Source organism: Glycine soja, chromosome 17 (genome assembly GCF_004193775.1).
Source record: "Glycine soja cultivar W05 chromosome 17, ASM419377v2, whole genome shotgun sequence".
NCBI classification, from domain to species: domain Eukaryota; kingdom Viridiplantae; phylum Streptophyta; class Magnoliopsida; order Fabales; family Fabaceae; genus Glycine; species Glycine soja.
Window position 1 is genome coordinate 22,851,405 of NC_041018.1, and position 13,648 is coordinate 22,865,052.

At 34.1% G+C, this 13,648-nt stretch overlaps 2 protein-coding genes, 1 long non-coding RNA gene and 1 pseudogene across 3 annotated transcripts; all 4 read right to left on the bottom strand.

Annotated features, from left to right (window-relative positions):
- Nucleotides 1-1,418: 1,418 nt before the first annotated feature.
- On the bottom strand, nt 1,419-3,586 carry LOC114391562. Its single transcript, XM_028352558.1, has 4 exons — nt 3,422-3,586; nt 2,471-2,593; nt 2,226-2,396; nt 1,419-1,499 (listed from the first exon to the last, which is right to left on the bottom strand). The coding sequence occupies exons 1-4, from the start codon at nt 3,539-3,541 to the stop codon at nt 1,419-1,421; spliced, it is 495 nt and encodes a 164-aa protein (XP_028208359.1). The 5' UTR covers nt 3,542-3,586.
- A 423-nt stretch (nt 3,587-4,009) lies between these two features.
- On the bottom strand, nt 4,010-4,822 carry LOC114391563 (phospholipid-transporting ATPase 2-like). Its single transcript, XM_028352559.1, has 3 exons — nt 4,646-4,822; nt 4,122-4,283; nt 4,010-4,039 (listed from the first exon to the last, which is right to left on the bottom strand). Exons 1-3 carry the CDS (start codon nt 4,805-4,807, stop codon nt 4,010-4,012), a joined length of 354 nt encoding a protein of 117 aa, XP_028208360.1. The 5' UTR covers nt 4,808-4,822.
- Nucleotides 4,823-6,317: 1,495 nt separating this feature from the next.
- On the bottom strand, nt 6,318-8,003 carry LOC114391564 (annotated as a pseudogene).
- A 1,820-nt stretch (nt 8,004-9,823) lies between these two features.
- Nucleotides 9,824-10,265, bottom strand: LOC114393369. Its single transcript, XR_003662554.1, has 3 exons — nt 10,178-10,265; nt 10,005-10,077; nt 9,824-9,907 (listed from the first exon to the last, which is right to left on the bottom strand). It is a non-coding gene; the product is annotated as an uncharacterized LOC114393369 (long non-coding RNA).
- Between the last annotated feature and the right edge of the window lie 3,383 nt (nt 10,266-13,648).

Sequence of the window (13,648 nt, forward strand, 5' to 3'; positions counted from 1 at the left end):
GCATTTGATACCTCTCAACGAGTCTCTCATTTTTTATCACTTCTAGTGAGGCAATTGCAACTGCACTGGCCTGTGGATTTCCACCGAAGGTATTGTGAACCATAATAGAGAAGAAGAAAGCTTCAGCATTATTAGTCTTAGCTTTCATACTTTAATAACATTGAATTGTATTGTACTAAATGAAATTATTGGCTAATTACATAAACAAGAAATGAATGCAAAACAAAAAGCAAAATTTCCAGAGTACACAAAGGATGGAATTTTTTTATTAAAAAAAATAGCAATTGAAAGTTCTTAAACGAAGAATTCAGTTTAATAAGAAAACTGAGGGCTCCATTTTTAGGTTCGTCAGCCTGGAGACCTTCCATTTTTTATCCTTCCATTTTAAAAGAGACATTTGGTCCCCCTGTTTTAAAAAATCTGCAATTTTAGTCCCAATATTTAAAAATAAAGACATTTGGCCCTTTTATTTTAGGAAATTCACAATTTTGATCCTCATATTTTTTTAAAAAAAAAATTACCAATTTTGGTACAATCTTCAATTTTATTTACGTTTTGTTTCATTTATTTCTTACATTATAATTAATTAAATAATTTTTTGATGATATCTTGAATGAATATGTTAGGTCTAGGATTCAATTGCATCAAAATAAAATAAAAACGTAGGCAAAATTGAGAATTTGACTAAAATTAAAAATTTTATAAAATAGGCCGGCCAAATGTTTTTATTTTGAAATAGGGGACTAAAGTTGTGAATTTTTTTAAAACAGAGGGACTAAATATCTCTATTTTAAAATAGAGGGACCAAAATTGCATTTAAGCCTAAAACAAACTATATACTATAAGATTCCAGGTTCCAACAGAAAGGAGAGTTCTGTCTCTTCACATGATCTGACAAATAAAGGGCTTTAAGGATGAAAACAGATGCCCGTCATAATCCAGAAGTTTGACAACTACAGACAAGAAAATGCTAAACAAAAGGAGCAGACTAAAATAAATTATAAATTTATAATAAAATGAAACCTTCCATGCTGTCCCGGTTGTATACAAAGCATCACATCTTTGTCTGCAAGAACTGCACTAACTGGTATAACTCCTCCACCCAATGTTTTCCCTAGTATCTGAGTAAAAAGATAGTTAAAACAATTATGCATGGTGGTATAGAAAGGAGATAGAACCTTAAAAAAGGTAGGGGAAAAAAGAGTTTGCACTTTGCAGCAGAGGCAGTAAATTTCTCATTTTCTTGAAAGAAAACACAAAATTGGGTGGCCAAGTCTTTCAAGTGGAAGGTAGTCAAATGCATCTAAATCCAACTGCATACTTGCTAAGTGCAATGGCAATTTGTATTGTCTATGATTTAGGCATGTTCATAAAATATATATTTATAGGAATGGAGGGAGAAACTATATTGATTTTGACTAAAAGTATATATCCAAAAGATTTAATGTCATATACTTCTTGATAGCTGCTAGAATAGCTGCATGGCCTACAGCTGTTACCTGGTAACACAATGAAAATCAAACGTTTCATTGAAATACTAGTGTAAAACTACTTGATTTTGTTTCTAAAATAAAGTGGACACCATTTAAGAAAATGCTAGAGGAATTTAAAAAAATCAATATATGTTAGAAAAAAGCATTACACATCATCTTATTAATGGGTAGTTTAGTATGGCCTTAAAAATGGGATGAATGTGTGTGAAAAATAACATTGAAAATTCATCTTTGAAGTCCAAGTGTAAACTCTTTCATCAAACACTGATAAAAATAAAGATTAACCGATACATATCTCCACATTTCTACAACTCTTAAGTTTATTAATACATTTGACAACTAGAAGTTGACAATAATTATTTATTCAACAATGGCACCTCTTGATTCTCTCAGTGTCTAAACAACTAAAGATCTGAATTTGAAATTTTGAATTCCCCTTGTGTATATGTCAACATGGAAAACATTCAACAAACCAAAGCAATTGAAATGTAATTAAAGTAATCCCACAAACTGCATTTTAACAAAATATCGACACTCAAGTTTTGTAACTTTGGGTTCACTATCTGTAAACACAGTTTTGTTGTCCTTCTTTAGTTTGATGCTTCTATTTACCACGGGAAATCTACCAAACTTCTTATGAAGCTGATAAACAATTAGTTGATATTACATCCACATAAGAGGAAACGGAAAGTAAACTAGATCACATGGATTTGAAAGTGTAAAGGTGCTCACAGGAATTAGCATCAAGATTGTCACTGGAATTAGCACAATAATGTCAGTCATGGTTCTGTTTAGTCTCTTTCTTTGACTCCCGGAAGCCTTGCAGCCGTGCACTTGCCTTACAAGTATTTCTAAAGCAATCATAATGTCTATGAAGAGCAATACAATACCCATCCAGAGGTCCTAGTAAAATTTTCCACAAATAAAGAACCTACAAAACAACTTGTTTACAAGAAACACGTGATTAGAACTCTTACTGCACTTGTGGATGCCAACTTGATGCTGTATCTCTTGATAAAACTTTCATGCTGAGGATTTGACTTGTCGACACAGGTATCTTCCTCGTATGTTTTCTTATTCGTGATTGCTGAAATTGGAGCCTATGATTAAAAGAAATGAGAAAGAATTGGTTACTAAGAGCAAGGAATATGTATAACTGATGTTCCACAAAGTTGACACTTGAAAACACTAGTTCAAAACTGTAGGTCATTGGTTTGTTATGCATTAAATCTTGGGCCAACATATTTCGTGCAGAATAGGGAATCTTACTACCATGCATCCATGCTGTGCAGAAAGCACATGCAGTAATACTGCAATAGAGCTCATCACTTTCAATTTTTACACTCAAACTATGTTTATTCTGCTAACTTGCATTATTAATATTTAGAAGGAAAAGAAAAGATCATGACCACATAGCAATTGCCTTTCAAACCCCATTCCTAAAACAAAAGGAGTTCATTATAAAAAATTCACTACTGAAGAACTTCTCTCTTTGGTGGATATCTACCGAGTACTTTGATCACTGTAGCTGATTTCTGTTTTTACAATGCCTTCAGTCTCAGCTATGAAGCTATTCAATAAATCTCAATGACAACAAGATTCACTTTGTTTCCTAATCCTACTGATTTTCCTAAAGGAATTATAAAAACCCTTTAGATTCTCTCTTATCCTTCAAGGATAAATTGCCAACTACCAAGGATACTTGATAAAAATAAACATCAATAAAACCAACCTTCATCATTGCCAAAATACATGAGCTAAAAGGCCAACACTGAGAACAAAAATTGAACCAAAACCTTGCAATCGAATTAAAAAATGGCTAGATAAATTTGAGTATCACAGAAGGCAGCAATTTACATCCCAAGTTTAGCAAGATAATGAATTTCCTTAACTTAGTATCTATCATGTGCGTTGCCTAAGTAACATACCTTATTGAATATACAACTGTTTTGAAAATTGTTCTTTGGACATCCTTCTGTAGTTAAATCATGTGGCATCTGCTGCACTTCAAACACCAGAGGTAACTTGGGTCCATTTATACTTCCCATATATGATGTATGGTTGTCAAATGCAGCATGATCCGCAGTATTTAGTGATTCGCTGCAAATAGGCACTATTTAATGATCCACAATATTTAGTGCATATAAGAATCCATCAAACCAGAACCAACCTACCCTGAATTGTCATAAGCAGCCCAGTGATATTGCAGACAAATACTTAACAAACCCTGACTAGGATGTTAAAAAGAGAATAAAAAATACAAGGTCAATAGTAATTATAGGCAGACAAAGAAACTTTGACTAGTAAAACTGATGTATAAATTAAATATTACCAACGAAGCAAGTATGAGCGCGAAGCTGTGTCCAATGATTGTTGAGTTGAGCGATTGAAGTGTGCAAATTAGTGCTATTATTTTCTGATAAATTAGAGCAGAATAATACAAACAGCAATATTATGTTCCCGTTACAGAAAAACACAAGATGTTGGTCTTATCACCCCCTTCTTCTTGCAATAAGTTAATTAAAAGAAACTAAGATAACACAAGCCTAGTATATAACAAAGATGACAACTAAAAATTAAAGGAATGTAAAGCATAGCTTCATAAAACAACAGAAGGCAACATGTCACTGTATGCAGATAAAATGGTAAAAAATATACCTGTGCTTTTTGTGATGGTGTCACACGACAACATATAGCAGTCCTTGACAAAACTGCCAGCTCAGTGAAAGCTTTACGATAGTGGGTAAGTGCAATCTCAAGTGCCCAGCCATCAACAACAAAAGCCACATCCTGTTTGAGAGAAGAATGATCAGATGAACTTCAAAACCTTTCAAATTATCTTGATGTCAATACATGTTTGCTAAAAGAATGTCCTAGTCAAAACACCCAATATGTCTGTACAAGAGGCCTATCACTAGATTTTATTTTATTTTAGATATGAAAAGAAATTTATTAAAGAGAAAGGGAAAAAAGGTACAAGAGCAAATAATAAGATTTCCAAAATTGAAACCATTTTTTTTATCAGCAAAGATAAATATTTATATATAGATAAATGAGTACCAAAATTGAAACCATGAAATGCAAAATCCAGAATGTTCAAGATAAACAAAATTAGTGGATTCTAAAATGATACAGAAATTTATAAGCAGTACCTTGGGTTCTGAGGTAGTTATCCGCATAGTACGGAGCACTCTCTCTAAACTCCTACAAACCTCCTCCTCTGTTTTGCCATCAATTGATAGAAGCTGTCCCTTTGGTTCTATTAGTTTTGGACGGAGGGAATTGTAAGAATAAAGGCTCTCCAGTATTTCCATAACAAATTAAAGACCTTCCAACGAAGGATGCATAAACACTAATCAAACAATAAAATTTAAAGCAAGTTGTGAACACACACATATCCAAGCTATTCGAAAACAGGATTATATGCACAACAGAAAGTTAGGTCAAAGTTCAAAAAGTAGTCTTATTTATGTCGGTAGCCCAAGCTGTGAACCAGATGCTGCGCATTTTAAAGCATCCTGGATAGGACTTATAAAAAAATGTTTTATAATATTTAATGCAGCATAATAATCCAAAATAGATGTGCCTAGCGCCCAAAACATGAGTTTGACCAAAACATCTTCAAGAGACAATACAAGTAAGGGGCAGCAGATGTGCCTAGCGCCCAATTTCACCACTGCATTACTACAGGTTATAGCCACAATAATTCCTGCAATACCGCTGAATAGTTTTCTGTCAGGCTAAATTCCTTCTGCTGAATATTTGGTGAATCTAACAGAAATAAACATAATAAAATCATCAACTTGAAGAATAACTTTGAAAGTCAAGCCAATGCAAGGACATTTGTTGACTATGAAAAAGGATTTTCATCCCCAAGGTTCAATATATGTTTCTGAAAACAAGGTTGTTTCAAGCAAACCTTCCTGCATATTCCACAGACCACTTTTTTAGAAGTGGAATAAAATATCCAGCTATTCGTGGCATTTCAGTCTCTCTAAACCACTGCACCAAATACGGATGCTTCATTTTCAGTCTCTCTTATTTGATTCATTATTGGGCTCAGACTGAAACCAGGGAGTAAAAGTTACTCAGATCTGAGCAATGCTTATATCAGTTGAATTTGACAATATCACGTTTACTATTACTAGTCATAACTAGTAAGGATAAAGTGGAAGTAGTAAATATAATATAATATGATGCACAACTATTCTTCCAATCATAGGGTTGATAAAAGCCTAACTTGTTACATCTTTTATATATATATATATATATATATATATATATATATATATATATATATATATATATATGTCAATGTTACAACTGACAAGAAAAGCAATGTCCCAAAATTATGTTACAAGTATACAAGAGATTTATAACTGAACTAGAGACAGGCCAAGATTTAAGATATCATATTAAACCCACTGTAGCAGGAAATTGAGTCAATGCTCAAACAAAACATAATGAGAATCAGCTCAATCATTTGTATAAATATGTAAAAAAGGTGATTACTTATGAATGTAAGAATAATAAAATTAATAATAACATTACATAAAACCCACAAGAAGTTGCACAAAAAACAGTGTGTCTGCCCTTCGATCTTATTTTGATTGCAGACCTACGTTATAGTACAACCATTGATATTTTCATATAAACAAATAGAACAAAATCTGAAGGCACATGGAAACTTGTGCAGCCTGAACTTCGTGAACAGACTGTAAAGAATTGAACTGTATTTTGGTTCTTATGTAAGATAGAAAGATTATAAAGGATAGTGTAGGATCACGGGAATATGCAAATTTTACCAAGGACAAAACGAACACTAACAAACAAGACACAAGCATGCATATAGTTCACAAAAACTGATTAACTAACAAGAGAACACCTTGTAGCCTCTTCGAAGAAATTCTAGAGAACTTCCCTCTTCTTCTTGAAGTCCCAAGACCCTCAACAATTCCTCTTTGACCTATATCAGTCAATGGATTAGTATGAAGCTATTTACAATTAATAAGCAAATGAGGTTAACTATTTACGGTTAATTAGTGAATAATGTTAAGATTATGAAATTACCTCGCCAAGGCTGAAGTGGTTTGCACTTTCTGCTATGCAAGCATAAGAACCATCTGCTTGTTTAAGCATCACCTGCCAAGGACCTCAACAGTTTATGAAGAAAAAATTTAGTGCATTGTCCATATCATCAGTAAATCAAAGTATGCTAGTCATACAATAAGAATCAAATATAAATTAAAATATATCTGGTATTAACTCCTGGCTAAATTCAGTTTGTGCCAGCTACTACATGCACTCTTTTGAAGGACAGGGGGACATGTGGGATGGTGAAATTGATAGCATGGACAACAAAGTTAGATATTAAACAAGCGTTCTAAGTGATTCTCTCCAAACAAACACAGTTAGCCCCAATAATCAAGTATTAATGTGAATATGGCCATGCTACTATTTCCCTGACTAAATGTGGTTTGAGTAAAAATTGTCCCTAGTAACAAAGAGAAGCAAGTAATCACATTCTTCTTTGATAACAAGAAAAAAAAATTAATGTTGTTACGTAAACTGGAAAAAAGGTCTTCCTTTTCAGGTCTGATGCTAATATCAAATAAATGTATTAGTTTATCATACTTTTCCCCAAAAATTTCTCAGTAGTTTATTACTTTTTTATTCTAGTTTACATTAACCCCAATATTTATTTTGCATAGTATGTGTAAATAGATTAAAAAAAAACAAAAGAAAGATCTGAACATGTTTTTAGTCATATATTATCTTGCTTTTTGTTCATGCATGAGTGGGGTGTGTGTGGGTATTTGTGCATGATATACAGATACCCATATAAATATATAGTTGCACCTGGGTACTAGCGGAATACAACTCCATTGTAATTGACAATATAAGGTGCTATTGCAACTGTCTTTAAGACAGAAAAAGGAAACAATCAACTTCTATTATTATATAAAATGATCAATATCTGGAGCACATTCAATAAAGAAGTGGTACCTTTGAATACTCTCTGATTTGGATGAAGTGAATTGAGAAAGAAAGCGGTAGTGCAAATCTTTGGCTGGGAAGCCCGGAAGGCCTAAATCAGCACTGTAAATTAAATAATTATTCTGTCAAGCATGAGTATATGAAATAGTTAAGCAATTAGGCATGCATGAAAACTCAATCAGGGAAAGAAAAAGGAGTACAACATATACCATAGTGTATCTAGTTCAAGATTAAATAATAGTGTTAGTGTTGACGTAGCAAACTTCTCCAGCAAAATCCAAGTACTAAAAATAGAAGATATACATCAAACTAAAGCAGCTAGGCGAAGCAAGAGTACAGAATAAATTCTTTCCAATTGCAGATAATTGCATATATATTATGAATTAAGAATCGCTCCCATAGTTTGCCAACAAAGGGCATCAAAAACCAGAACCTAGATGAAGTTTTACCATCTAAGATACTGCTACTGGAAGGGATGGACATAGAAGCTAAACTCTGTATGTTGCAGAACATTGCTTACTGACCGACCCTAAATCAAATGAAAAAACTCAAATAAACATATATTGTTGCATATTATTTATCAACGATGAACAAAAACTAAATATTTCTGACTAAACAATCCAAGACCAAGCAAATACAGATAAGAGTGAAATTTAATTAGCACATTGAAGATTTGAAATGGAAAAAAAAAAAAGATTTGGGAAACCTTCTAATGGCAGAAACACCATACCACATACTTCTCTATATACGCAAGTTCACGTGTACTGCAGTTAATGAATATGCAAGAGGTTTGGGAAACCTTCTAATGGCAGAAACACCATACTACATACTTCTCTATATACACAAGTTCACGTGTACTACAGTTAATGAATATGTAGAGTGATGGAGGCTCAGTAGATTGCCAACGACCTGCATTTTTAAGAAAGGAAATGGACAAAGCATTACTATTTTATCATGATCATAAATTACAAAGCAATATTGCATCACCAATATATGGCTCAAGAATAATTTGATAAATTGTTATCCATAATCTAACATGGTAACTAGATATTACTTAGAAAGTTATCATTCAGAAATTTCCAATGGTGTGATCTTTTGCTGGAATGATTTTAGAAAAATGTTACAAGTTAAATGTGAATTGATTAATTAGACAGATGGGAAATAAATTCATAATTTCATTACAGAATCTAGAGCTGCTTTGAAAAACTAAGAGGCTCTGCATTCTGGTTTATCAGGTAATACCTACAAAGGAGCACAACAGGAGACAATAATAGCCTGGAACAAGTATCCATGAGTAAAAAGATTCATAGAAAAAACAACTGAACTGATTCTCATAAAAATTAAAAAGAACAATCAAAATAGAATAGCAACAAAGGACAGATGCTTGTGCTCAAATAAAGAAAAATAACTTTCAGGTTGTAAAATTGAATGGTAAATTACTAACATTATGAACAGACAACAAAAGTAGAAAAATATATAAATAAATATAAACTGTTAAACCTCCTACATCATATAAAACAGAAAAGAGGATGATATAACAAATTTGGTGAATCACTGATTTTGGAGTCGTTTTCCTAGGGCCAGCTATTCTGCCTACAAAGCAAAAGCCTCAACAAGGAAAAATTAAACTTATTCACAAATAAATAAAAAATGAAAAATTACCATGCTGTGTGGGATCCTTTGGCTCACAGAAGGGTCTATTCTTGGAAGAGTTGTGTAGCTGTCCTCCCCATCATTCACTCTAAATCTGATAGAGGCAAAGAAATCTCATTGCCAATAAGAAGCATTGCTTCTTTACAGTTATAAAAGAATAAGTATGTACAGGAGTTAGAAATTTGTGAATTTTATGTCTGCTGTCTTATTAAAAAAAAGAATCAGCGGTATAACAAAAATGTAATTATTGAAAACCTAAGGGTCTTCCCTTGCTTGATATCGTTCCATCTGCCATTAATGACAACAAATTAAAAGAAGAAGTTCCATTCTCTCAGTCCAACAATTTTGTAGAGACAACAAAACACAAAGTTTCATAAATATATTTCCAAATACATACAAGCCAATATAGTGACATTTGTCTCAGTAATGTTCACAATAACCAAAAAATTTCCTATGTCAACTAAGACTTTGTACATTGATTGCTTTGAACTTTAAGAAAATATGCTGCCCATTTCTGGCGAATCGTTGTAATTGTTTCGTTGTCTAACGCCGTTCCATCAAGAAACCACTACAAAATATGAAGAATACAAAGGGTGTATTTAATGAAGATGTCAAATGAATGGAAATACTACTAAAATAGTAATTTGAAGATGTTAAACTGAACATACCATGCTCCAATAATTCTTTAAACCCCCACTGACGATGTTCCACATCCAATGCATCACGTAGTAGCCACACTCATACCCTCCGCTTTGAACATGGCTCTACATTCAATATAAATAATAATTTGATCTAACAATTGTATTGAGGTTATCATTTGAAGATCAATACTGGAAAATAATGATTAATTGCATCACTAACCTTGACTTCAATCCACTTAGGAGTTGCTGGATTATTTGTACCATCCGCAGTTGTGTTTGCTGACTTCATTGCACTGCTTATAATAATAGCATGATCAACGTCTATACGACGATAACAAATGGTTGACACAAAATATTACACTGCATGATATGAGGGACAATACAAAACTTTACTTGTTAATTGCAGTTTTGATATGAGTATCAGGCTTCTTACGTAACAAACAAAACCATGCAACAACATTGGTCGCAGGACACAGTACTACCAGTTGCCAATGACCCCTACAAGAAACAAGTATTAGGTACGTAGAACTTCAACATTATTTATAACCATTTTGAATTAATAGTACTTGCTGATTTAAGTAAGCTCCTAGGTACACCTCTCGTTGCGATTCCTTGAGCCATGCTTGTAAGTAATGCTCACATTCAGCACGTCGATCCTTTGCATGGTGTATCGATTGTGGCTCAAGGAATCCATACACGGAAGCATGACCCAAAGTTGAGCTCCACTCATCCAAAAACCTGCTTTGATAAAATATACATAAAAATTGATACTGATGCATAGCATACAAAATACTACTTATCAATGAATCATATTAAATTTACTTACAGCATCCATAACTGTAGTATAGATATGTTCAAACATTTGTATCCTGCTACTATTTCATTTACATCAGAGAATGTCAAGAAGAATGAAGCATCAACATTTGATAGCCCAAATTTGCTGCCATCCCACTTCAACTCAACAGGTGTGCCGTACATGAAATATAGGCTCTTAATCAGTTGACGCAATGGATCATGGTCAAAATCATTCGTCCCCCTTTCATCTGTTTCAGGAAGTTTCTTTGGACTAATATCGAACTCCTAAATGTGTAATGAAAACAACAATTTACATAATGTCACAAACTAACATATATTCATGTAAACATGTGATGCAGCAAATATAATAACACCAAATTTACCTCATGTGACACTTTTTTCACAAGATTTGTTGGCCATGCAATGAATGTTTAAAGAGCCTGCCTGACATATTGAATCTCTGATGTCGGGAAAGGCACTTCAGCGTCACCTTCTATAACTTTGTCAACACTCACTCTTACAACATTATCAGCATAAGTGACATTGTGAATGGCAGATCCCCCCTCACATATTTTCCCCAAGGCCACCAACACTGTAGTATGTTGTCGTTGCACGTATAACCCCATAGTGGGTTTTAAGCTCACATTTTTGTCGCCTGATGGGTCAACATCAGCAGTTTCTACATTACTTCCTTTAGTGCTAAGACGTGCAACCAATGCCTGTAAATCCACCTCAATAAGGGGAGAGTATTGTGATCCCATCTGACTCAACTGAATGAAGATCTGACCGGACAACTCCTTCTTAAATTCCTCCAGACTCCTCTTGTGTTGCTCTTCATATTCATTCCTTACTTGTTCCTTTATGTTTCCAATAATGTCAACCCACTGTTGCTGCATTAGTGTTGCTGAGGAACTACTCGACGTACGTGTTGCCCTACCATAAAATTGAGTAAGGGTCATACCAGATCCCGCTGCACGAACTCGACCTGGATGTTCCGGTTTGCTAATGGCCGTATTCAAGATGTCATCCCGACCATGGGGAACAAAACTGCCCTGTGTCGTCTGCTCTTCTAACGAGTCCTAAAACAAGCACAACATATTGAAAGAGTTAATGAGGTAGTAATTATAAAGCAAACAAAAATTAGTCCGAAATTAATTATAATCATGCTGCAACTCACAATTCTATCTGAAATTTCTTTTGCTGCCTTTGATGTCATCTGGCCATATCGTTTGGTTCTAGCCATTTTCCACTTCACGTGCCTTTTAATGGGAGATGGCGGCTCCTCCAGATCAAACAATGGATTCTTATTCAAAAGTGCCTGTTGTTGTCTTTGCTTTGTTTTCTCATCTAACAATTTTTTCTCAAGCAAGTCATAACCCCCACGAGACAGTACGTGGGGGCAGTCATTGTATTTTTTACTCTCCTTTGCCTTTTTCCGAATTTCCTGTCATTGACAATATATTATTTGCATTTATTTAATTGTTAAAAATGTACATTTGTAAAGAATTTTAAACTAAATTGAACAAACATGTTACCTGCCAATCTAGGGTCTTGCGACTCGCAACAAATTCGTCCCAAGTTTGTTTATCCATACCATATTTTACTGAAGGATTTTCTTCCTGTCCGGCTTGTGTGTCAACATAGACAAATTTAGTGGTTAGCGAAGACTTAAATTGCCTCCATCTAGTGCCCACCGTGGACATTACTTTTTTCTTGGCCTTTTCAGCTTCTGGGATATCAAATTTAGCCTGCATTACATATTCATCATTTCAATTTTAGTGCATGTAAACATTTTTTTGAAAATAAACTCAATGTTTCAATACATCAAACTGTTAACGTGACTTACCAAAATGTCCCCCCATACCATGTCCTTAATCGTTTTTGGCACATTTTTCCAATTGCTGTGGACAATGGGGATCTTTTCTCGAGCTACAACCCCTAAAAAACTGTGGAACTTTTGCTTCTCTGGGCCTGATGCTCTTCCAGTTGCAGGATCCACATTAACTATTGGTCTAGGCTGATCTAAACTTCTTAAAGTCAGCCTTCTAAGTGTGCTTTGTCATGTCTTCTTAGGTTGTGGCTCCGAATTACCATCTGACTGCGGAGGGGACCTTGGCGGTGTCACCATGACGCTGTCCAAATGAAACAAATTTAGATTAATTTGGTAGGATTAAAAATAGCATGTACGCAACACAAAATAAAGATGAACATTACATATAACTCAATAACAAATAAAATAATATTGTAACATTACATTGATACAAGGCGGTTAAGGAGCAATGTTCTCCCATAAACCTTCAGCATGATCATGACGAATCGCATGTACGTCATCCACCTCTGCTTGTTCACATATTGAAGGCATTTTTGTGCAAAAACGAGGAGTCTCACAAATGTCAAGGGATTCATCATGAATTTGTTCCCTAACACCAATTGGCCTTCCTTGTAGAACCAATGATAATCTATGATTATTTGGATCTTGGATGTAAAACACTTGTCTAGCTTGTTCTGCCATAATGAATGGTTCCTCCTTGTAACCTACCTTGTTAAGGTCTACTAAAGTGAATACCATTTCATCTCCATGAACACCGGTATTTCCATTAACCCATTTACATTTAAATACTGGCACTCTAAATTGATTATAATCAAGCTTCTAGATTTCTTCAATAACTTTGAAATAAGGCATTGAGGCTTCAATTGGGTTGTTATCAGATGCTCTAGAAAAGTGCTCAAAATGAGCCTCCACAATCACCCCACTATTTTGCACACTACTTTTATCATCTTGTGACTTTGTATAGAATGAATAATTGTTTATGTCATAACCCTGCCAAGTAGGGACATTTAGATTCGGACCAATAGCCAACAATCTTAATGTTTTGGAAGCATTGTCATCACTCATAATTGTTTCTTTAAACCAGTTCATGAAAGTTCTATTATGCTCTTGCAACAATTTCATCATGTTCAATTTTGGGTTAATAGATGTCAGATATTGTTTGTGAGTTTGTATGTATGGAACGACCTCCTGTGTGTTATTCAAGATATACAAATGCGCTTGTGACACATCTTGTCGAC

What these genes read in the sequence shown, in the direction of transcription:
- LOC114391562 (XM_028352558.1), bottom strand. Translation starts at nt 3,541, where the DNA reads ATGGGAAGTATAAATGGACCCAAGTTACCTCTGGTGTTTGAAGTGCAG. An exon ending in ACAGTTGTATATTCAATAAG is followed by an intron (nt 2,594 to 3,421) that starts GTATGTTACTTA and finishes TTTTAATCATAG; the next exon opens with GCTCCAATTTCAGCAATCAC. An exon ending in CAATCTTGATGCTAATTCCT is followed by an intron (nt 1,500 to 2,225) that starts GTGAGCACCTTT and finishes TTGTGTTACCAG; the next exon opens with GTAACAGCTGTAGGCCATGC.
- LOC114391563 (XM_028352559.1), bottom strand. Translation starts at nt 4,807, where the DNA reads ATGGAAATACTGGAGAGCCTTTATTCTTACAATTCCCTCCGTCCAAAA. An exon ending in TAACTACCTCAGAACCCAAG is followed by an intron (nt 4,284 to 4,645) that starts GTACTGCTTATA and finishes TCTCTCAAACAG; the next exon opens with GATGTGGCTTTTGTTGTTGA. An exon ending in TACCATTTTATCTGCATACA is followed by an intron (nt 4,040 to 4,121) that starts GTGACATGTTGC and finishes GTTATATACTAG; the next exon opens with GCTTGTGTTATCTTAGTTTC.